The 22,814-nt window shown below is 37.2% G+C and overlaps 1 protein-coding gene across 6 annotated transcripts in view; it reads right to left on the reverse strand.

Annotated features, from left to right (window-relative positions):
- Baz1b (bromodomain adjacent to zinc finger domain 1B) overlaps nt 1-22,814 on the reverse strand; it is a 77,457-nt gene that overhangs the window by 46,457 nt on the left and 8,186 nt on the right. For 5 of the 6 annotated variants that reach the window (XM_078023894.1, XM_078023893.1, XM_078023890.1 and 2 more), the window contains 4 exons: nt 19,751-19,867; nt 14,315-14,459; nt 7,096-7,291; nt 2,288-2,409 (listed from right to left, as the gene is read on the reverse strand). In XM_078023894.1, coding sequence (XP_077880020.1) covers nt 2,288-2,409; nt 7,096-7,291; nt 14,315-14,459; nt 19,751-19,867 — 580 coding nt within the window. Of the gene's footprint in view, nt 1-2,287; nt 2,410-7,095; nt 7,292-11,080; nt 11,209-14,314; nt 14,460-19,750; nt 19,868-22,814 lie in introns of those variants that run through there. The other variant, XM_078023896.1, reaches the window with a different exon arrangement.

Here is a 22,814-nt window from a genome sequence, read left to right on the forward strand (position 1 = left end):
TAATGTTATTGAGTTGGGAGAGTCCCAGGCCAGACATTATCAGTTATTTCTGTTACTATTTGATTGGCAAATCAGGTGACTTATAAATAAAAGCTAATAATGTTATGTAACTCTGTGTATCATACAAAATTGCTTCTACTACTCTTATACTAAGTAATAAAGATTTTGTTCTAGTGAAAAAAAGGGGAGGGGGCTAGGGTTGGGACTGAGTTGTATCACAGCAGCAGAGCACTTGCCTAGCACACACATTGAGGCACTGGGTTTGATTCTCAGCACCACATATAAATGAGTAAATAAAATAAAGGTCTATCAACAACTAAAAAATATTTAAAAAAAAAAAATGGCTGAGGGACCAGGAGTTTGGGAAGCCTCAGCAACTAGAAGGCACTAAGCAACTCAGTGAGATTCTGTCTCTAAATAAAATACAAAATAGGGCTGGGGCTATGGCTAAGGTGGCTTATAAATAAAAGGTTGAATGCCCCTGAGTTCAATCCCCAGTACCCAAAAAAGAGGGAGTGCTAGGGATCTGAGATGTAGTTCTGCGGTGAAGTGCTTGCCTTGCAGGTGTGAAACCCTGGGTTTGATCTCCAGTTCAAAAAGAAAGAAACACACACACACACACACACACACACACACACACACAACCTTTTAGCTGGATGTGGTGGTCCATGCCAGTAATCCCAGTGGCCTGGGATGCTGAAGCAGGAGGATATCATATTCAAAGCTAGCCTCAGCAACTTAGTGAAGCCCTACCTTAAAATAAAACAAAAAAAAGGGCTAGGGATGTTAGCCAAGTGCAGCTGCACATATCTGTAATCCCAGTGGCTTGGGAGGCTGAGGCAGGAGAATCATAAGTTCAAAGACAGCCTCAGCAATTTGGAGAGGCCCTAAGCAACTCATGAGACCCTATCTGTAAATAAAATTCAGAAAGGGCTGGGGATGCAGAACAGTGGTTAAGCATCCCTGGGTTCAATCCCTAATACCCTCCCTCCCCCCAAAAAAGCTAGGGATGTGGTTAAGAACCGCAGGGTTCAATACATGGAACTAAAAAAGAAATGAAAAAGGCATGGGGGCTAGGGATACAGTTTGGTGGTAGAGCACACCTGGATTCAATCTCCAGTTCCACAAATAAAAAAGTCCCAATTCTTGACACAATAAAATCATAAAAACTAAGGCTGGGGCAGGTATAGTTCAGAGGTAGAACACTTGGCTAGCATGTATGAAGCCCTGGGTCCAACCATCATCACACAACTCCCCACTCCAACAAAATTTATATATTGGGGCTGAGAAAATACAAAATCCAGTGCATCACAGAATTAATAAAAGGTAATACTATTTTAAGAATATTTACTGTTGTGGGTTATTACCTTACAGTTTTACAAGATTCCTTATGTGAGCACTAATTAGAGTTGACTCAATTTCTGAGTTTAAGTATATTACAAAGAGCTGTACTTTTTAAAAAATATTCTTTTAGCTCAGAGGCAGAGCGTTTGCCTAGAATGCATGAGGCACTGGGTTTGATTGGAGGAGCCCATTTACCACATAAAAATAAACAAATAAAATAAAGGCATTCTGTCCATCTAAAACTACAAAATTTTTTTAAAAAACATTTTTTAGTTGTAGATGGACACAATCTTTTATTTATTTGTGTGTGTGTATTATTTATTTATTTTAATTTTTTAGTTGTAGTTGGACATGATACCTTTATTTTATTTATTCATTTACTTTTTATGTGGTGCTGAGGATCGAACCCACCCAAGGCCTCTCACGTGATAGGCAAGCGCTCTACCGCTGAGCCATAACCCCAGCCCCTACTTATTTATTTTTATGTGGGGCTAAGGATGAAACCCAGTACCTCACACGTGCAAGGCAAACACTCAAACACTGAGCTACAACTCCCGCCCACAAACAGCTAGTTCTACTTTTAATAGGAAAAATCTATCTCCTTGGGAAGTCTATAACCACTGGGAATAGAGTCTTGATTTTCAAATCGAGAAGCTCAAATGTTCTCTTACACTCTTATAATTCCTTTACATAAAGAAAATGCCTGGTATCTCCTACAGATAAAAATATAACTTAACTTAAAGTCATAATTACTAAGACTACAAATAAAAATAATTTAACTTAAAGTCATAATTACTAATAGTACCCACCACTTAGAATGCGTTATACAAAGACACCCATTAACATGTTTCTTCAGCACATTTTCTCCAAGAAAACCAACCCTGTAACAGGTTCTTAAACAACATCTATCACATAAGAGATTTAACATAAAGTGCCAACTAACCTTATCTTCATTTTGTAGTTTCACATCATATTTGTGAGGCAGAAATTTTGGAGGAGCCCATTTCCTTTCTCCCTTTTTTAATGAAGTAGGAAGTTTGCGTGGAGATCTACGTGCTCTGTCATCTAGTCAAATAAACAAAAATTCATGAAAAAGCTTGTTGTTTTAATTCTATTCATCCATTCATGAATAATAATCTTACTGAACACCTATTCTGCACCAACACTGGGTGATGTGGCCCAAAGATGAATCATTATCTCCTTAACCTCAAGGAGTTAAAAGTCTATAAGAGGATAAATAAATAATTACACTACTAATTAAATACTATAATAGAGGTTGGTTTTCACATAGGTGGTTTTTAAAAAACACACATCTAGTTCAAACAAAATTTCTTCTTTGAGCTGGGCATAGTGGTTAACATATATATAATAGAGAATAGAGAAAACTTGAGTCTGAAAGGCAGGCATAAAAAACCCAAAATATGACTTGTTCAGAGATACAGACTTACAGTACAGTAAAAATCGGACTAGTGGTAAACTGAGGCTAGATTTTAAAAAGATTCATACACCATTAAAGAGACTATAATTTGTCTTGTGAGCACTAGGAAATCAAAGTTTTAGGTTTTTTATTTTTGTTTTGTAAGTTTTGGGGATTGAACCCAGGAGCACTCTACCACAGAGCTACATTCCCAGCCCTTTATATTTTTTATTTTGAGACAGTTTTTGCCAACTTGACAATTTGCTTAATTAAACTTGCAATCCTTCTGCCTTGGCCTCCCAAGTAGCTGGGATTTCAGAGATGAGCCATTACCCAGCTCAGAGAAGAAATTCTGTTTTAACTAAATGTGCATTTTCAAAAATCACCAGTGTGAAAAAATTTAAGAAAACAATTTCAGCAATTACAAGATGAATAAAATGAGAAGGTAAGGCTGAAAATAAGGAAATCAGAAGACACAATGCCAAATATCTGAATTACTATAAATGAAATGGAGAATGAAAGAGTCAAGAGGCATTTAGGAGTCAGACTTGGTTTTAATTACAGGCAGGAATGTTAAAGGTTTCCAAGTTTTCTGCCTTTCAGACCAAGTACATGGTGGTGTCATTAACTTAAAGGAAGAGAGAAGAGCAGAATTCTTGTTAAATTGCCTTGAGGAGACAAAAATGAGATGGTCAATTTAGCTTTGTATGTGCTGCATTTGAGTTGCCTGTGGGACCATACAAGTTGAAGATCAGGCCTGAAGTTACTGTACAAGTCTGACCTAGTAAGTCTGACCTTGGGAATCATCAGCCTACCTACAGATCAGAGTTTAAATTGGGCATCACTGATAGAGAACACTATGTAAAATAAAAAATGAAAAGACAAAGATAGAACCCTCTGGGAAAAAATCCAAGGAATGGCAGGGGCAAAAAAAAAAAAAAAAAGGAAAAGGTAAAGAAACAGAGTAGTTGAGGAACTAGGAGACAGTGTATAAAATAATATAAAAGATGTGAGAGCAACCATCAGTGTCAAATATAACAGAAATGTAAACTAGACCAAGAAGCAATCTCCAGATTAAACAATCAAGAAGCAGCTGGGCATGATGGCACACACCTAGAATCATTGCAACTCAGGAAGCTGAGGCAGGAAGATTTCAATTATAAGGCCAGTCTCAGCAATTTAGCAAAGCTCTTAGTGATATAGAGAGACCCTGTCTCAAAATTATAAATAAAAAAGGCTGGGAATGTAGCTCATTGGTAAAATGCCTGGGTTCAATACCCAATAACAATACCATCACCACCACCACCACCAAGAGAGATTATGTATAACCTTATTTTAGCCATAAAATGACACAATTTAGACCACAACAGCATAAGGAATAAACTGATGGTCAATAAGTAGCGATAACATTCTCAGATTTGATGGATACTACAAGTTTTGTAATAAACCATCCCTTTAAAAAAAAATCCCCAAACTGTAGATTTGTGAGCATTAATAACACTGAATAAATATACAGGTTTGTTTGTTTTAAAAAAGAACATTGACTTGAATGGAAAGAAAACAAGATGATCAAGGGAGACATGTTATTCTTTTTAGAAAATGAGACTTTATTAATAATAAGTTGAGAATAAAAATAAAAGTTAACCCAACTCCTTGAGAAAGAACAAATAGGGCTGGGGATGTGGCTCAAGCGGTAGCGCGCTCGCCTGGCATGGGTGCGGCCCGGGTTCGATCCTCAGCACCACATACCAACAAAGATGTTGTGTCCGCCAAGAACTAAGAAATAAAATATTAAAAATTCTAAAAAAAAAAAAAAAGAGAAAGAACAAATACATTTCAAAGGACAAGTGTTTTAGCCAAGAGAAGAAAAGAGAGTCCCTCTTACTATGAGAAAGAATACAAAAATTCATCATGTCATTAAGAACACAAAGCTACAGCTAAGGATATAGCTGAGTGGTAGAGGGCACCTGTCCAGCATGCACAAGGTCCTTCTCCCAACAGGAAGGAAGGAGAGGAAGAAGGACACAAAGTTGAGACATTTCTGGCTAATACATTATTGTTTTCCCCATAAGTAGAAGCCAGTGTCATCTGATGAGAAAATACTATTGGTATTAGAATTTCTCTTTCATTCCTGTGGAAATTCGAATAATTTTTTCCAGAATATGTCATAGTATTAATTCCTTAGCTGAATAATAGCAAATGTCATTATATCTCAATAATTAAACCACAAAAAAAAACAACAAAAAATTCAGTGGGTGGAGATGTGGCTTAGTGGTAGAACACTTGCCTACCATGCATGAGGCTCCAGGTTCAATCTCCAATACTGCCAAAAAAAGAAAAGTCAAAGCCTAAAACTTGGGGCTCCTGGTATACAATACTTTAAGCATAAAGTGAGTGTAATATATTATTGGTATGCCAATGACCTGATTCTAGAAATATCAATTCCTTACCAAAACAACCTCAGGGGATTGTAACTAATGCTCATGTTATAAAACTTCAGTATCAAAAAGAGAAAAACTAGTGCTGGGGCTGTAGCTCAGTGGCAGAGCACTTGCCTTGCACATGTGAGGCACTGGGTTCAATCCTCAGCACCACAAAAAAATAAACGAAGATATGCTGTCCATCTACAACTACAAAAAAGTTTTTTTTTTTTAAAGAGAAAAACTAGAAAACATAAACATAAGCATTTATAAAACAGACCAGAAAACAAAACTGAAATATCAACAAGTAGGGTAGGCCAATTACAACTACAACTAGTTATACTTCCTTTAGACTATAGGGAAGTACGTATATAAAACCATCTGCATATATCTAAAACATCCGGAAACAAAACACAAAATGAATGACACAATATGACACTCCAAAGTAACAACATTCTAATCCAATATCTGTAATAATTGAATAATATGGCAAAATTATTTAATACTGACAGTCATGGATTAACACACACTACATTGTGCACATGCTTTTGGAAACAAAAGGAACATAATTCAGCTAAATTCCTTATTTATATAATTTTTTAAAATGAAGATCTGAGACTGAATCATTTTCTCAGTGGGCAGTGTTCCTGTTCTTCAACTTTCAAAAAATTATTGTTAGAGCCTCCAGATACCTAAACTTATTTTTAGACATTGTTGTATTTCAGAATTATAGCAGCTCCCATGAGAGGAACTTAGATTACAGAAAACAAAAGGAAGGCCCTTAAATCACCACTCTGGTTTGCACTGTGAGGAGCAGTAAGGTTTAGAATAAAATTTGCCCCTCCTACTTTGATCACCCCAATTACACATAAGTACATATTTTCAACTTTAAGAGTAAAGGATATCATGCTAAGTGAAATAAGCCAATCCCCAAAAAACAAAGGCCAAATGTTCTCTCTGATATGTGGATGCTAACACAATAAGGGTGCAAAGAGGAAAGAATAGAAATTCACCAGATTAGACAAAGGGAATGAAGGGAAGGTAGAAGGATGGTAATAGGAAAGACAGTAGAATTAATCGGACATAACTTTCCTATGTTCATATGTGAACATAGGACCAGTGAAACTCCATATCATGTACAACCACAAGAATGGGATCCTAATTAGAATAAGTTATACTCCATGGATATATAAAATGTCAAAATACACTCTACTGTCATGTATACCTAAACAAATCAAAAGGAGACTCTGAAACACAGATTAAATTTTCTAATATTTATCAGCTCCTTCAGCATCCCTAAATATTGGGCAATATTTGTGCACGTTTTTATTGAAGTAAAATGTATGTAACACTATATTTTCATATTTTACCATTATTAAATGTACAACTCACTGCCATTAGTTATATTCACAATGTTATACATAAAAAAAGGAAAAGAAAGAATACTTTGCCATTTGAGTAGTTAGGGATTAGTACTTAGCAACTATAGGAAATTGACTTCCCAATGGTATTAATTATTTAGGAAGATGTAAATCTTAATTCATTTTGTGATTATTCTGGTTATATTCTGAATGATAAATGAACAAGATCATGTCTATATAAAAAAAAATGACTTTTTTTGGGGAGGGGGGTACTGGAGATTGAACTCAGGGACACTAAACCACTGAGACAAACCCCCAGCCCTATTTTGTATATTATTTAGAGACAGGGTCTCACTGAGTTGCTTAGCGCCTCACCATTGCTGAGGCTGGCTTTGAACTCGAGATCCTCCTGCCTCAGTCTCCAGAGCCACTAGGATTACAGGCGTACACGACCTCGCCCGGCTACAATTACGTCTTTGTTTTTGGAGAACTCTAAAAGATGTATGTATAATAAAATGACAGGGTCCCATGACAAAGCTGGCATCATACATACTATCCCTCCGTCCTTCATCCTCTTTTACTACTGCCTCCTTCTTCTGATGGTCCTGAGCAATTTGACTGGAATTCTCTTTGTCACTTGATGGAGAATCACAGGCACCATCAGATTTCTTCTCAGTGGCCTCTTCATCTACTTTCTCTAAAGGATGAATCTTCACAATCTTCACTTTGAGCATTTTCTCCTTCCCAACCTATAAAGAAGAGAAAAATCAGATATCTAATAAATAAGAACTAGAAACCTAAAGAGTTGGACTATCAGAAAAGAAGAGTTGAACAACATGATCCAATATAGATTCTTCCCCACAAAAATTCACTAAAATTCTGAAGCATCAAAGCACTATGAACTTTTAGTTCTCAAACTTCTAAGCTGAAAAGTAAAATGATCATGACCTAGTTCATAATTCATGTACAAATGTGCGGTCAAAGGGCTATCACTGTGATAGCTGAAATATGCATAAATATAGTTCAAGAACTTCCTTTGTACATCAGGGTTGGGGTAGTGGGAACTGAACTCAAGGATCTATGCATGCTAGGCAAGCACTACCAGAGCTGCAACCTCCACTCTGTATTTTTTACTTATTTATTTTGGTACCAGTGAGTGAACCCAGCAGCATTTAACCACTAAACCATGTCCCCAGCCCTTTTGCACTTTTTATTTAGAGACAGGGTCTCAATGAGTTGCTCAGGAGCTAAGTTGCTGAGGCTGGCTTTGAACTTGTGCTCCTCCTGCCTCAGTCTCCCAAACCACTGGGATTAGAAGCATGTGCCACCGTGGCCAGGTCACTCTTTATTTTTGAGACAGGGTCTCACAAAGTTGTGGAGGCTAGTATACAAAAAGGCAAATTATAATTTTATATATTGATCTTATATCCTTTTTTTGTGGCTCTGGGGGTGAACCCAGAAAGCACTCTGCCTATGAGTTACATCTCTAACCCTTCTTTTAACTGTATCTTGAGACAGGATTCCACTAAATCAGACTGATCTCAAAATTGCCATCAGGAGCTCGGATTATAGGTGTGTCCCACCAGACCTGATTTAAGACAGGTAGTTAATGCTATGTTTCCTTTATGTACCACTTTAGCAACTGCTTACAAATTTTAATATATTGTTTTCATATGTTCAAAATATTTTATTCTTTAAATTATAAATTAAAAGTACATTACTTAGTTTCCAGTTATTTAAAGATTTCCAGACAATTGGTATTAATTGATAATTAATTAAATACTTTTTCTTTCTTTTTTTTTGGGGGGGGGATTAACAGGGTGCTTAGCGACATCCTCCAGCCCTATTTATTTATCATTTCCAGACAGGATTTTACTAAGTTGCTTAGGGCCTCACTAAATTGCCTGAAGCTGACTTTGAACTTGAAATCCTCCTGCCTCAGCCTCTTAAGCCGCTGGGATTATAGGCTTTCACTACTACACCCAGAATGACTTGAATCCTTTCAAACTTGAGACTTCATTATGGCCTAAAATATGGTCTGTTTTGGTAAATTATTCACTTAAAGGAATGTGTACCCTGATGTTTTTAAGTTTTTTTTTTTTGTGTGTGTGTGTGTGTGCATGCAGTGCTAGGGATGAAATCCAGGGCCTCACCCATGCTAGGCAAGCCCTCTGCGGATAAGCTACATCCCCAGACAGGTAAAATATTTCATATTGGTAATTTATAATGGCTTATAGTGGTATTCCAAGATTTTCTATCGTTGTTGCTCTTTAGTTTATTTTACGATACAGGAACTTGAACCCAGGGCCTTCATGGACCTGGCGCTCACTCTATTGCTGGGCTATGTCCCCAGCCCTGTTTTTATTTCTTGAGACAGGTTTTTGCTGAGTTGCCCATGCTGGTCTCAAATTCCAGCCTTCCAAACTGCTAGGACTACAAAGTATTACTACTTTGCAACACCTTTTCCATCAATTTTTAGGAAGGGGAAGTGCTGAATCTCTTAACTATAGATGTGATTTCTCTTTTTTTCCTTATAGTTCTGTCCAATTTTGTTTCATGCATTTTAAAATTCTATCATGAGGCATAAAAAGTAAGGACTACAAGCCAAGCATGGTAGAGAGCCTATAGTCCCAGTGACTTGGGAGGTTAGGGCTGGAGAATCACAAGTAAGACGCCAGTGGGGCAACAAAGCCAGACTGTCTCAAAATAAACAAAGGTGCACTGTAATCCCACCTTTGGAATTAATCCTGTAATCCCAGTTACTTGGGAGGCTGAGGCCATAGGATCTTGGGTTCAAAGCCTGCCTCAGAAACTTAGTGAACTCTAAGCAACTCAGTGAGATCCTACCTCTGAATCTGAATAAAATATAAAAAAGTGCTGAGGATATAGCTCAGTGGTTAAGCACCTCTAGGTTCAATCCCCAGTAACGTCCCCAAAAAGAATAAAAGATGATAGTGTTATTTAATTAAATGTTTTTTTAAAAAAATTAAGAATGGGAGATAAGTACCTACAAAGACATATATCCAATAACAAACACTACACCCAGAATATATAAAGAACATTAAAAAATAAGAAAACAATACATTTCTTTAAAGGGACAAAAATTTAAACCAACATTTTACCAAAGAAAATGTGAATAAATGGATGGCAAGCACAGAAGATACTCAGTATTCTATCAGCTGTTTTGGGCAATGCAAATTGAAACCACAAGTCAAACCACCTATTAAAAATGCAAATTTTTTTTTAATTTAAAAAACTGGCTGGGCATGGTCACACACACCTGTTATCCCAGCCACTTGAGAGGCTGAGACAGAAAGATCACAAATTCAAGATCAGCCTCAGCAACAAAGAGAGGCCCTAAGCAACTTAGTAAGCTCCTATCTCAAAAGATAAAAAGGGTTGGGGATGTTACTCAGTGGTACAGTGCTCTTGGGTTAAATCCCCAGTACCCAAAATATAAATAAAAATAAAACTGATTATACCAAGTGCAGACACCAATGTGATGAAATGGAACTTTCACAAACTGATGGTAGAAATTTAACAGTTTTAACCATCTCCGTAAACAGTCTGGCAATTTCTTTACAGTTAAACCTATGGGGTGCTGGAATTGTGGCTTAGTGGTAGAGCACTTGCCTAGCATGTGAGGCACTGGGTTTGATTCTCAGCACTGCATATAAACAAATGAATAAAATAAAGGTTCATCGACATCTTAAAAAAAACACAAAAACCTATGAGTACTATTGTGACCTAGTCATTCCACATCTAGGTATGTATCCAAGAGATAAAGTAATCTATATTCATACAAAGACTTGTACACGTATCTTCATAGCAGCTTTGTTAGCCTAAACAACCAAAGTATCTATCAATGGGTGATGGATAAACAAACTGTAGTCTACACATAGAATGGAATACTAAGTAATAAAAAGCACAACCTTTGATACCACAGTAACAAGGAAGCACATCAAAATAATTTTGCTGAATGTAAAAAAGCCAGACCAAAAGGAAAAAAAAGGATACAAAATGATCCATTTATATAAAACTCTAGAAAATGGTCTGACAGAAAACAGATCAGTGATGGGGACCAGGAAGGAAAAGGAAGAGATTACAAAAGAGCATAAGTACAGTTTTAGGTATGAGGAGTATATTCCCTTTAGTGATTACAGCAAGTTTTTTTTAAAATGTAAAAAAGTCTCCAAATCTGTCAAACTGTACATTTTATTTATTTGACATGGGATTTCACTATGGTATTCAGTGTAATCTCAAACTCCTGGGCTCAAGCAATTCTCCTGCCTTGGATTCTCAGTAGCTAGAACTAAAGCATATACCACTACATCCAGCTTGTAAGTTTTTAAATATGTGCAGTTTATAACATGTCAATTGTAATGCAAAAAGGATTTTGCATGTGTGTGTTTTATTGGGAATTAAACCCTGGGCCTCATGCATGCTAGGCAACTGCTCTACCCTCATGAGCTATATCCCCAGCTCCCTTATCTTTCTTTCTTTCTTTTTTTTTCTGAAACAGTATGCCACTAAGTTACCTAGGCTGGCCTCCAACTTGGGATCCTCCGGCCTCAGCCTCTTCAGTCACTGGGATTACAGGCAGTCACCACCATGCCTAGCTTCAATAAAGCTATATTTTAAATCAACTATAATCGTGTATTCAAACCTAGAAAAAAAAAACTAACATTCAGAATACAGTGCCTTGCCAAAAGTGTCACAGATAAAAAGTAATCAAAAGCCAGGTGCAGTAACACATGCCTGAAATCTCAATGGCAGGGAGGCTGAGGTAGGAGCATCATAAGTTCTTGTTATTACTTTATTCATCTTATGTGTACAATATTATCCCACTATAGTTTCCATTTGATTTCCTTTATTACAAATGAGCTTAAATATTTTTTCATGTTTATAAGCAAATATCCCCCTAATTATTTCCTCTCTTGCCTCAAACATTTCTTCTTCCATCTTGCATATATATGTGCAGAGTATTTTCTTTCTGCCACTTCAAATCCATCACCATTATTCTCCACACTGTTCTCTGCTTACATGGGCTGACCTTACTGTTTCATACCAAAAAGCTCCCTCCCCTGCTCTCCAGAATTTGGTTGAGTTCAGTCCCTGGTAACTATTAGGAGAAAGTCAAACAGTAGAAGAAAAGTGAGGTTAGGGTATTATTTACTCCCTTAATGCCTCCCTAGCAGGTTGGTTAAATCTCATTACAAAGTACTCTTTGACAACTAAGCTACTCTTCAAATTCCTGTCATTTTCTCCCTCTCCTTGTTTCCTTGGGGTTTAGAAATGCAGTCTCCCCACTGGCTGATAGTTTCCTTGTTCAGTTTCCTTGTCCCTGATCAGACTGTTGTCTGTTATCAACAGTCCTTTATTAAACTCAATTCAATTATATCATTTAAGTATGCTATCTGTTTCTTGCCAGGACACTAATAAAAAATATGTGATTAAAATCCTCCTTCGAGGGCTGGGGTTGTGGCTCAGTGGTAGATTGCTCGCCTAGCATGCACGAGACACTGGGTTCGATCCTCAGCATCACATAAATGTAAAATAAAGATATTGTATCCACCTAAAACTTAAGAATAAATATTAAAATTTTTTTTTAAAAAAAAAACCCTCCTGCAGGGACTGAGGATATAGTTCAGTTGGTAGAGTGCACAAGGCCCTGGGTTCAATCCCAAGCATCATAAAACAAAAACTCACCTGCAATCCCAAACATTACAAATGAAAAAGAAGCAGCTACAAAATACAGAAAATCAGAGTCAATAAGTGAAACAAGAAAGGAGGAAGACTTTGGAACTATAAACACGAGTTTGAATCTTGACCTCATACTTACTAGCTGTTTTGTAGCACATATAATTGCTGAGCTAGCTATTTAAGCCATTCTCCCCCCATCTCTTCTGTCCAGCCAGCCTGACTTTTCAAGAAAAAAGGCAAATACTCATTTTCTCAGCTTGCAGCTAAAGATGGATACATAAGGCAAGACCTAGCCAATGACATGTAAAGATAAAGGGGACACTTTATCTTTTATTCTTCTGGAAAATCTTCTTATCCTACTTAGACAGGCATTACTTTGGGGACTGTGGATGTAGCTCAGTGATAGAGTACTTCCCTAGCAAGTTCAAGGCCCTGGGTTCAATCTTCAGCAATGTCAAAAGAAAAAAAGAAAGAAAAGCATTTCCTCACTCTGAATACAGTCACAATTTCACACCAAGAGGCAATAAAGTTAAAGACCAAAACTCAACACACTGAAAAAAGCAAGAGAGCTTGACAGTATCATCCAGCCTCTACACCAACCTTGGAACTGTCTACTTCTAAGACTTTTTATGTAACATAATCAAATGCCTTTATTGTTTAAGCCTCTGCTACTCAATGTGTGGTGCCCAATGTAACAGCATCATTACCATCCTACAGCTTGTTAGAATAGCTACTTTAGGACCTGTTCTAAATCTCCTGAAGTCTCAAGCATGGACCTAAGAATATATTTTCAGAACCTCTCTAAAACAATTTTATTTAGGCTATTTGAGAAATAGTAACCACCATTAGGTATATGGCTAATAGTTCTCTTATCTGATACATATCAACCTAAATAAGCTATTTGAAATTTTAAAACTTTAAAATTTTTTTAAAATTTAAATTCTTAGCCAGGTGTGATAGCATATGCCTTTAATCCCAATGGTTTAGGAGGCTGAGGCAGGAAGATAGCAAATTCAAAGCCAGCCTCAGCAAGTTAGCGAGACCCTAAGCATTTCTGTGAGACCCTGCCTCTAAATAAAATATAAAAACAGGCTGGCAGGGGTGCTGTAGTTGTAATATAAATGAAATTAACAGGCAGTGGTATCGTGCTTGCCTAGCATGTGTGTGGCACCGGGTTCGATCCTCAGCATCACATAAATATAAATAAACAAGTAAAATAAAAATATTGTGTCCATCTGCAACTAAAAAAATTTTTTTCTTTAAAATGGGCTGGGGATGTGGGTCAGTGGTTAAGTGCCCCTGGGTTGAATCCCCAGTACCAAAAAAAATTTCAATTGTTTAAAAAAATTTTTTTAAAAGGCTGGGGATGTAGCTCAGTGGGAGAATGCTTACCTAGCATGTATGAGGTTCTGTGTTCAATCCCTAGTATCAAGGCGAAGAAAAGAATTATATAAGGATTGCTTTAATGTTAGGTATTGCTTTTATAATGGTTTTCTTGTAGTTATTTGGGATGTAAAATTAAAAAACAAGTTTAAGTAGAAAAGTCTATTTTCGTCATGGTTATAGTAACAACTTGAATTCAAGGGTGCTCTATTAGTGAGCTACACTCCAGGTCTTTTGTTTTTTATTTTGACACAGGGTCTCACTTATTTGCTGAGGCTGGCGTACCAACTTGTCATGTTCCTACCTTAGCCTTCTGAGTCACTGGGATGACAGGTGTGTGCCACCATAACCAGCTGTTGAAGTTTTTGAAAGTCTTTTAAAGTATGGAAAAAATTACAAAAAAAAAAACAAAACAAAACAAAAAAACAAGATAATAGAATTACCAAAAAGAAAGAAAAAAACAAAGAGAAAGCAAAGATATAGTGGTACCCAGGTAGCAATAATCACAGAATTAAATATTCCCACATAGTATGGTTCTAAAATTGGTCCTCAGAATACCTGATATCATATAAACCAGACATCAAACATAATACAATTTTAGACATGTACAAATAGGCTCTGTAGTCTATTACAGAAGTTTCAATTCTGAATTAGTGGAGGAAATCATAGGAGAGACAGACACTTACCTCAAAGTCACACTCTTCACCCACAGCGTATTTGGTCATGATTTCCAGCCATGCAGTGTCTACTAACTTCTCCAGGGAGGCAGTGTTGTGGTGAACCATTTCCAGAACTAGTTTCTCATACCAGGTCGGAAACTCCTCCTTCAAACTAAGTAAATATGCTGTTAGCTACTAAAAACTGAAGAAAACCTATCCACATATTTAATTTAATTTAATTCAGGTCAATTCAAACTTTAAGACTCAGCTTTTGAGAGCAGTATTAGAAGCACAGCAAAGCAAATATTTCTTGAGCAAATACATGTACAGTCCAGGAGAAAACAAAGATTAAAAAACACAGTTTACAGGGGAAAAACTGAAAAACTTTTTAAAGTAGTTCTGTCAATTGATCTATAAGTTAACTTTCTTATCTATAAATGAAAATAACAGGCACATTACAGGTAAATTTAAATATTTTCCCATTAATTGGTTTTTGGAGAGTGAATTTCTTTTCAGCTATGAATTTATTCTTATCCTTTATCCAGTTTTTAGTTAGGAAGACATAACTAGATTATATTTGTGATATTTCTCAGATGCATCCATTCATTCCCCATCCCCTACCCCCAGGACTGGGGATTAAACCTAGAAGATTTCTAGAACCAAGCCACACCAGAAGTTCATTTTATTTTGAGACAGGGTCTATGTTGCTAAAGCTGGCCTCAAACTTGCAATCTTTCTGCCTCAGCCTCCCACATCACAGGGATTTACTTCTCACAATACCTTTTGAGGTATCTAGAATTTTTATTTTATAGATAATGAAATTATATCAGGAATAGTTAATACGTTGAAACTATGACTTAAATCCCAAAGCCTTTACAAGTAAAACATTGAGGTACCACTGTTTAGTTATAAATTAGCAAAAAATACTTAACTATCATACCTGATATGGCAACTAAACACTGATGATGGCCTAATTTTTCAACCCTTTTAGAAAGCAACTAGACAATATTCATCAAAACTGCCATATACTTTAAGATACTCACTGCTGGATTCTTTTAGCAGAAAATGGGAAGCAACTTTAATGGACAGTTATTAGATATGCAATTTTGACCAGATAATTTAATATTTATTCCAAAGTTTGTAGTTTTGGGGGGATTAGGGGTGGGGGATGAGAACATTAGTGCAAATGCCAGTATTAGGTTTATTTGTTTTGGTAGTAGTGCTGGGATGGAACCCAATGCATGCTAGGCAAGTGATTTGCCACAAAACTACAACTGCAGACCAGTATTAGGTTTTGTGTTACCATGATACAATGTGATAGATATATAAGAAATATTCTGCCAGCAGCTCAAGAGGCTGAGATAGGAGGATTGCAAGTTCAAAGCCAGCCTCTGCAACAGCATGGTGCTAAGCAACTCTGACCCTGTCTCTAAATAAAACACAAAATAGGGCTAGAGATGTGGCTCAGTGGTTCAGTGCTCCTGAATTCAATTCCCAGCACCAAAATAAATAAATATAATAAGAAGTATTCTGCATCATTCTATGCAATTCATAACTACTGACTACTATACCGTATCTATTACCATACTCTTACAATGAATTAATCCACCAAGGTATCTACTATACTACAATCATGATCAATATGTTCCAGTTTCCCCGACTTTGTGTCCTCTTCCCAGCTTAATCAACCTTCCAAGATGTTTTCAGATTTCCTTAATTCCAAGAGGCTTTTCCTGGCCCCTGTAAATTCACTCTTTCCATTAAACTCAGGTTTCAAGCTCCATGGTCTATGGCTAGTTATTTCTGGAGAGTGAGGCTAGACAATAATGTTCAGATTCCTTTATTCCATGTCATATACATGTTTTTAAAATATTTGTTTTTTAGTTATAGGTGGACACAATATCTTTATTTTATTTTTATGTGGTGCTGAGGATTGAACCCAGTGCCTAATGCACTCGAGGCAAGCGCTCTCCCTCTGAGCCACAATCCCAGCACTCACATACATTTTTATAACAAGGGTGTGTTACTTCCTTTTTTCTTCTTTTGTTTTTCTTTTTTGGGGGAGGGGGGCAGTGACAGAACTTGAACCTGGGGCCTTGCACATGCTAGAGGTAAGCACTGTACCACTAAGCTACACTCCCAGCCCACGCATTACTTTTGTAAATACAAAGGATTTTTACTTTGAATAAAAATGTCAAAACCTCCTAATCTTTTTCAATAATTTCTCCATCCATCTCCTATATTTTAATAGCAATCAAATCAAGTAAAACATTTCCAAAGTACATTCTACAGAACTTCCCTCAGATGTAACAGGTTCCAAGGTCAAATAAGTTTGAAACCCATTATATAAAACCTAGTGAAAAGTATCTCTACTGCAGGTCTTCTAAATATCTTTAATATGCTAATGTGTATGCCTTTCTGAGAAAGTCTGTAGTGGGTTTTTAAACTCTTTTTAGGAAGAAGCAGAGAGTTAATCTCATCCTTTTTATTCCTGCCATGCATTCCTGCGCCAAGCATCCCTGCATGACTACTATTCCAGTTACAAAGATTCCCCTCCTTCTTTAACTCTTTCTACATGCTGCTTCTAAACAACCTCTTCAAAGCCTAACTACTATCATAGGCCTCCCTTATTCAATACTGGTATCCTCCACTGTTTGCTGAATTAAATACAAATAAACATTTTCTATCTTAAACATTTTGGTACAAAGTATCCAACCCTTTCACCAGTGCAGGGACCCAGCAACTCAGGAGGTTGAGGCAACAGGATCACAAGTTCAAGGCTAGCATTAGCAACTTAATGATAACAAGCTCAAAAAAAAAAAAAAAAAAGATGGGATATGCCTCAGTCGGGGAATGCCCCCTGGATTCAATCCCCAGTACCTCAAAAGTAAGTCAATAAATACAAGTGTCAAATGCTATCTTCATAGGGCTGGGGAATGAGCTTAGTAGTAGAGAATTTACCTACTGGGTTCAATTTCCAGTACCACCAAAAAAAAAAACAAACAAACAAACCCAAGTTACCTTCTTCATGAAGTCTTGTGAAGTTTTCCTAATATCTCCAGGTTAATATCTTTAGTCTAAATTCTATCTGACCTTTACTTCTTTGTATGGAAATTATTTATTTTTCATTTTGAAGCTGAATCTTCATATTTGTTCCTAACGGTTGGTTTTTTTTTTTTTTTGGGGGGGGTACCAGGGATTGAACTTGGGGGCATTTGACCACTGAGCCCCAGCCCCATTTTGTATTTTATTTAGAAACAGAGTCTCACTGAGTTGCTTAGTACCTTGCTTTTGCTGAGGCTGGCTTTGAACTCCAATCCTCCCGTCCCAGCCTGCCGAGCCAATGGGATTACAGGTGCACCACTGTTCTGGCTCAGAATAGCTTTTTACTAAACAGATTCACTGGGTTTTTTAGGTACATAATCACATTTCCTACAACCATAACATCCTCCTTTATTACTTTTTTATCTTTTTGTAGGCTAATGGTGGTATCTTTTATTTACAAAGAATATTTACACACAATTTTCCCAAAAAATCATCTGGAGAAGGTAGTGTTGTATTTGCAAAAAAGTGAGTAATATCTGCTTATTTAATGCAGAGGATTGTGCTATGCACTGTAACCAATTCAAGAATAAGTCAAATATGAGTTCTATCCTTAAGAAGTTCACAGGCTAGCTGGGCACAGTGGCACACACATATAAACCTAATGACACAGAATGCTGAGGCAGGAGGATCACAATTTCCGAAGCCAGCCTCTGCAATTTAGCAGGAACCTGTTTCAAAATTTTAAAACAAGGGCTGGGGTTGTGGCTCAGTGATAGAGTGTTTGCCTGGCATAAGGGAGACACTGGGTTCAATCCACAGCACTACATAAAAACAAATAAATAAAATAAAGGTATTGCATCCATCTATAACCAAAAAAAAAATAAAAATAAATAAGGGATAGGGATGTAGCTCAATCTCCAGTTTAAAAAAAAAAGAGAAAAAAAAAACAGTTTGGGCTGGAGTTGTGGCTCAGAGGTAGCACGCGTGCCTAGCATGTGTGAGACACTTGGTTCAATCCTCAGCACCACATAAAAACAAAATAAAGATATTGTATCTACCTATAATTAAAACATAAATATTAAAAAAAAAAAACATGTTTACAGGCTAAGGCTGATACTGCAGATCAATAGCAGAGTACTTGCCTAGCATGCCCTGGTTCAATCACCAGCACCAGGGGGAAAAAATTACAGTCTTTATATATAGAGGTCAGTGGGCCAAATCCAGCACCCTGCCTGTTTTTTTGGTTTGTTTGTTTGAGTACCAAGGATTGAATCCCAGGGGTGCTTAACGACAGAAACACATTCCCATCCCTTTTTATATTTTCAGACAGGGTCTCGATGTATTGCTTAGGGCCTTGCTAAATTGGTGAGGCTGGCCAATCCTCCTGCCTCATTGCCCTAGGCACTAGGATTATAGGAGTGAGCCATCGGGCCCGGGCAGTGCTAGTTTTTGTAAGTAGTTTTGTTATAACACAGCTACTCATTTCTTTATATAATATCTACAGCTGTTTAACAATGTCAAGAGTTTAGTTGAGACAAGAGACCACATGGTCCACAAAGCTTAAAATATTTACAAACTGGCCCTTTATAAGATGTTGGCCAACCCCTGGTCTAGCACATTAAATAAGGTGTGTGTCACAAACACACACACACACACACAAAATACAAATAACACTAATCCCAGAGAGAATGTGCCAATAAGCAAAGAAGAGGCACCAGGTTAGCCGTCTTGACCAATGAGTCAGCAGGCCCATCACAAAGAGCCCACTAGTATTCAATTACTAAATCCTATGCTCTCCTGCTTGTCTGCTACAAGTCAACAAGAAATCCAGAAAAAGCACCTATTCCCAATTCCCTAAAGGACTATTTTATCATCCATAGTTTCTACTTATCTCTTTGTATGAACCTATAGCCCAAATTCTGCATGTTTTCTTTGAGAGATCATTCAAACAACTAGGCATTTTGAACAGATGATTTAAGACACCTAATTCACCCTTTCTACTTAAACTGTCCTCAAACTGTTATCTGTTTTTGACATCTGCTGTAAATATCATCTGAAATTTCAAATGACCACAAAACAAAGAAAACTTTATGCCTTTTTGCTGTCTCCATTTACACTTTTAGGTCACATGAGTGCCCCCTGCTTAAAGCCATATTTCCAGAGTATTTACATGGTAAAAGTATAGAGCAAAAACACTCAAAGGCCTGGTAAAACCTAAATAAATATGTATTGTCCCCACTTTGCTACTAGCAAAATACCACGAAGATAAAGGCCCCTGACACTAATACAGTACACTATCATATATATTCCAATTAATGCCTCATATATTTGAAAACAAATACTGCATTAAGAGTTACTATTCCATCCTTTCCTAAGAAGGTGAAGATGGGGCCAGAAGGCAGGGCTTCTATTACTTACAGTTCAGCAACTTCCTGCTCTTCTTCCCAGGCCTCCTTGTGCGTTAGCTGACTGCTTCCGGTGCTCTTACATGTCCAAATGCGTTCACTGTACCTTTCCAAGCGGGCTTCATACTCTCTGTTGGCAGCAGCTCAGGAAAACAATATTCAAGTAACAGAGACATCCAATCCATACTCATAAAATAATTATTTATAGAAAAAAAAATCTACAGTACTATTTCTATAATTTATAGCAGGAAAAAAGACAAATGAAACCAGGGTTTTCAAGTGGCAAGTCCAAAGCAAGATCAGAACTAAAGTACAATTAGAATGATTTATCACATTTTACAAATAAAATATTAGTATTTTAGTATAAATGTCATTTCCTCAATTCAACAAAATTTCATTTCACTTTACAAGGCTCACACAGTACTAAAAATTCCCAAGAAAAAATATCATATGAAAAAGGAATAGCTGGGAGTGGTGACACACACCTATAATCCCAGCAATTCAGGAGGTTGAGGCAGGAAGATTGCCAAATTCAAGGCCACACTCAGCAACTTAGAGAGACACTGTCTCAAAATAAAAATGACCTAATCAGTTTTTACACACTTAACCCGACCCTTCCCAATGTGTGTACGTGTAAGTTACACCCTTGAATTTTGAAAATGTTTTGCTCTGTCAGGCACAGTGGCGCATGCCTATAATCCTGGAGGCTTTGGAGGCTGAAGGAGGAGGACCTCAGGTTCAAAGCCAAATTATTTAGATTTTACCAAGTCTTTGAGTGTTTTTGCTCTATACTTTTACCTTGTAAGTACTCTGAAAATATGGCTTTAAGCAGGGGGCACTGATGTGACCTAAAAGTGTTAATGGAGGATCTCAAGTTCAAAGCTAAGCAATTCAGTGAGACCCGGTCTCTAAATAAAATACAAAATATGGCTGGGTGTGTGGCTCAATGGTCAAGCGTCCCTGAGTCCAATCCTTGCTAACCCCCAAAATAATTAATTAAAACATAAAAAAGGACTGGGGATGTGACTCAGTGGTAAAAATGTCCGAGGGCTCAAACCCCAATTCAAAAGGGGGGATAAAGAGGAAAACCAAAATAAAACAGGGCATAGGGATTAAGAGTTTAAGAGGTCAGTGCCAGGGTACAGTGAAAAACACCTGTTCCAGCAACTCAAAAGGTTAAGGCAGGAGGCAGCAGGATCACAAGCTCAAGGCCAGCCTAGAAGATTTAGAAGATCCTGTCTCAAAATAAAAAATTGATTAAAAGGAGTAGGGATGCTCAGTGGCAAAGGGCCCCAGCCCTCAATCCCAGTTTAAAGAAAGAAAGAAAAAAAAAAAAAAAAAAAAGAATAAGAGCTCAGATGAGTAGCAAGTTTAAGAATCATTCCACCAGAGGGCATGCCTGTAATCCCAGCAACTCAGGAGGCTAAGGCAGGAAGATCACAAGTTTGAGTCCAGCCTGGGCAACTTAGCAAGACCCTGTCTCGAAATAACAAAAATAAATAAAAAGGTCTGGGGATATAGCACAGTGGTAAAGTGCCCCTAGGTTCAATTCCCAGTATCAAAAAATAAAATAAATAAAAAATAATTAGTCTATAGTAAAACAAGATGACCACATTCTCACCGGCAGTTTATAACACTCTTATGCATATACTAATGCATATTAACATAGCATTCCAGGGCTAGGGCTGTGATTCAGTGGTAAGGCACTTGCCTAGCACGTGTGAGGCACTTGGTTCAAACCTCAGCACCACATAAATAAATAAAATAAAGGTATTGTGTCTACCTACAACTAAAACATTAAAAAAAAAAATGCATTCCAGCCTACCTTGGGAACACTTGCTGCTTCCTAGGATTAAAAAATAAATTCCAGGGCTTGGGATATAGCTCACTGGTACAGCACTTGCCTCACATGCATGAGGCCTTGTGTTCAATTACCAGCACTATGAAAATTAAAATTCTAAAAATAACTTTTGACATAATATCCATTTTCATGTTGTCTCCAATAATAGTACATTTACCAGATTATTTGTTCAGTCTCTTCATGAGAGAGACAGGGGGAGATATTGGCATAAGTGCCAAATATACTGTAACTTTCCATACCATCCTGACAGAATTCACCATCACCCAGCCACATTCAAATTCAAATGGCAAGTAATGAATTTACTTTATGCACAGCAACAGATGCCATACAAGAAATCAACTAACACTACAACTAGAGAGTTAACTGCCGAGTCAGCTGCCAATCCCTGTACTTTCCAAATGATACATTTTTATGGTGGCTGAAATAAAAGTACTTAAACAGCTCCTTCTATTAATATCAATATTGTCTTCCAACTTACAAGTATTCATTTTTAATGTATAAAGACTTTTTTAGTTGTCCAAGGTTGTGATCAGTAAAAAAGGCAAATGATAGGGACAAACTCACAGGTAATCTGAACTAGCAACCACTTCACTTACTGAAGATCTTTCTCTGAATCTGCCAAAATCTAATAAATCCAATTTTCTCACCAAGGATGGTGCTAATATGGGAGTGATTAAACATATTAAAGTACCAGAAAAAAACAAGAATCCAACTTTTATAAAATGCTACGGAAACTCAACCACTGAGAATTCATAAAAGTAGGATGGGCATGGTGACACATCCCTAAAAATCCCAGTTACATGGGAGGCCAAGGCAGGAAAATCCTAAATCAAGGTCAGCCTGAACAACTTAGGGAGACGCTGCCTCAAAAAAGGGGGCAGGGCCTGGGGAGTAGCTCAGTGATAAGAGTGTGCCTGAATTAAACATCCAGTACCACAAAAATAATAGTAACAAAAATAGAGTAACAAGCTGGGCATGGTGGTGCAAGCCTATAACCCCAGCAGCCTAGGAGGTTGAGCCAGAAGGATGGCAAGTTCAAAGCCAGTCTCAGGAACTTAACAAGATTGTCTCAAAGTTTAAAAAAATAAAAAGCACTGGGGCGGGTAAGCAAGTCTAAGGAATGGCGAGATGCTAAGCAACTCAGTGAGACTCTGTGTTCTAAATAAAGTACAATATAGGGCTGGGACATGGAACCACCTAATAGGGAAGCAGTGTC

Source organism: Ictidomys tridecemlineatus, chromosome 10 (genome assembly GCF_052094955.1).
Source record: "Ictidomys tridecemlineatus isolate mIctTri1 chromosome 10, mIctTri1.hap1, whole genome shotgun sequence".
In the NCBI taxonomy this organism is placed as follows: domain Eukaryota; kingdom Metazoa; phylum Chordata; class Mammalia; order Rodentia; family Sciuridae; genus Ictidomys; species Ictidomys tridecemlineatus.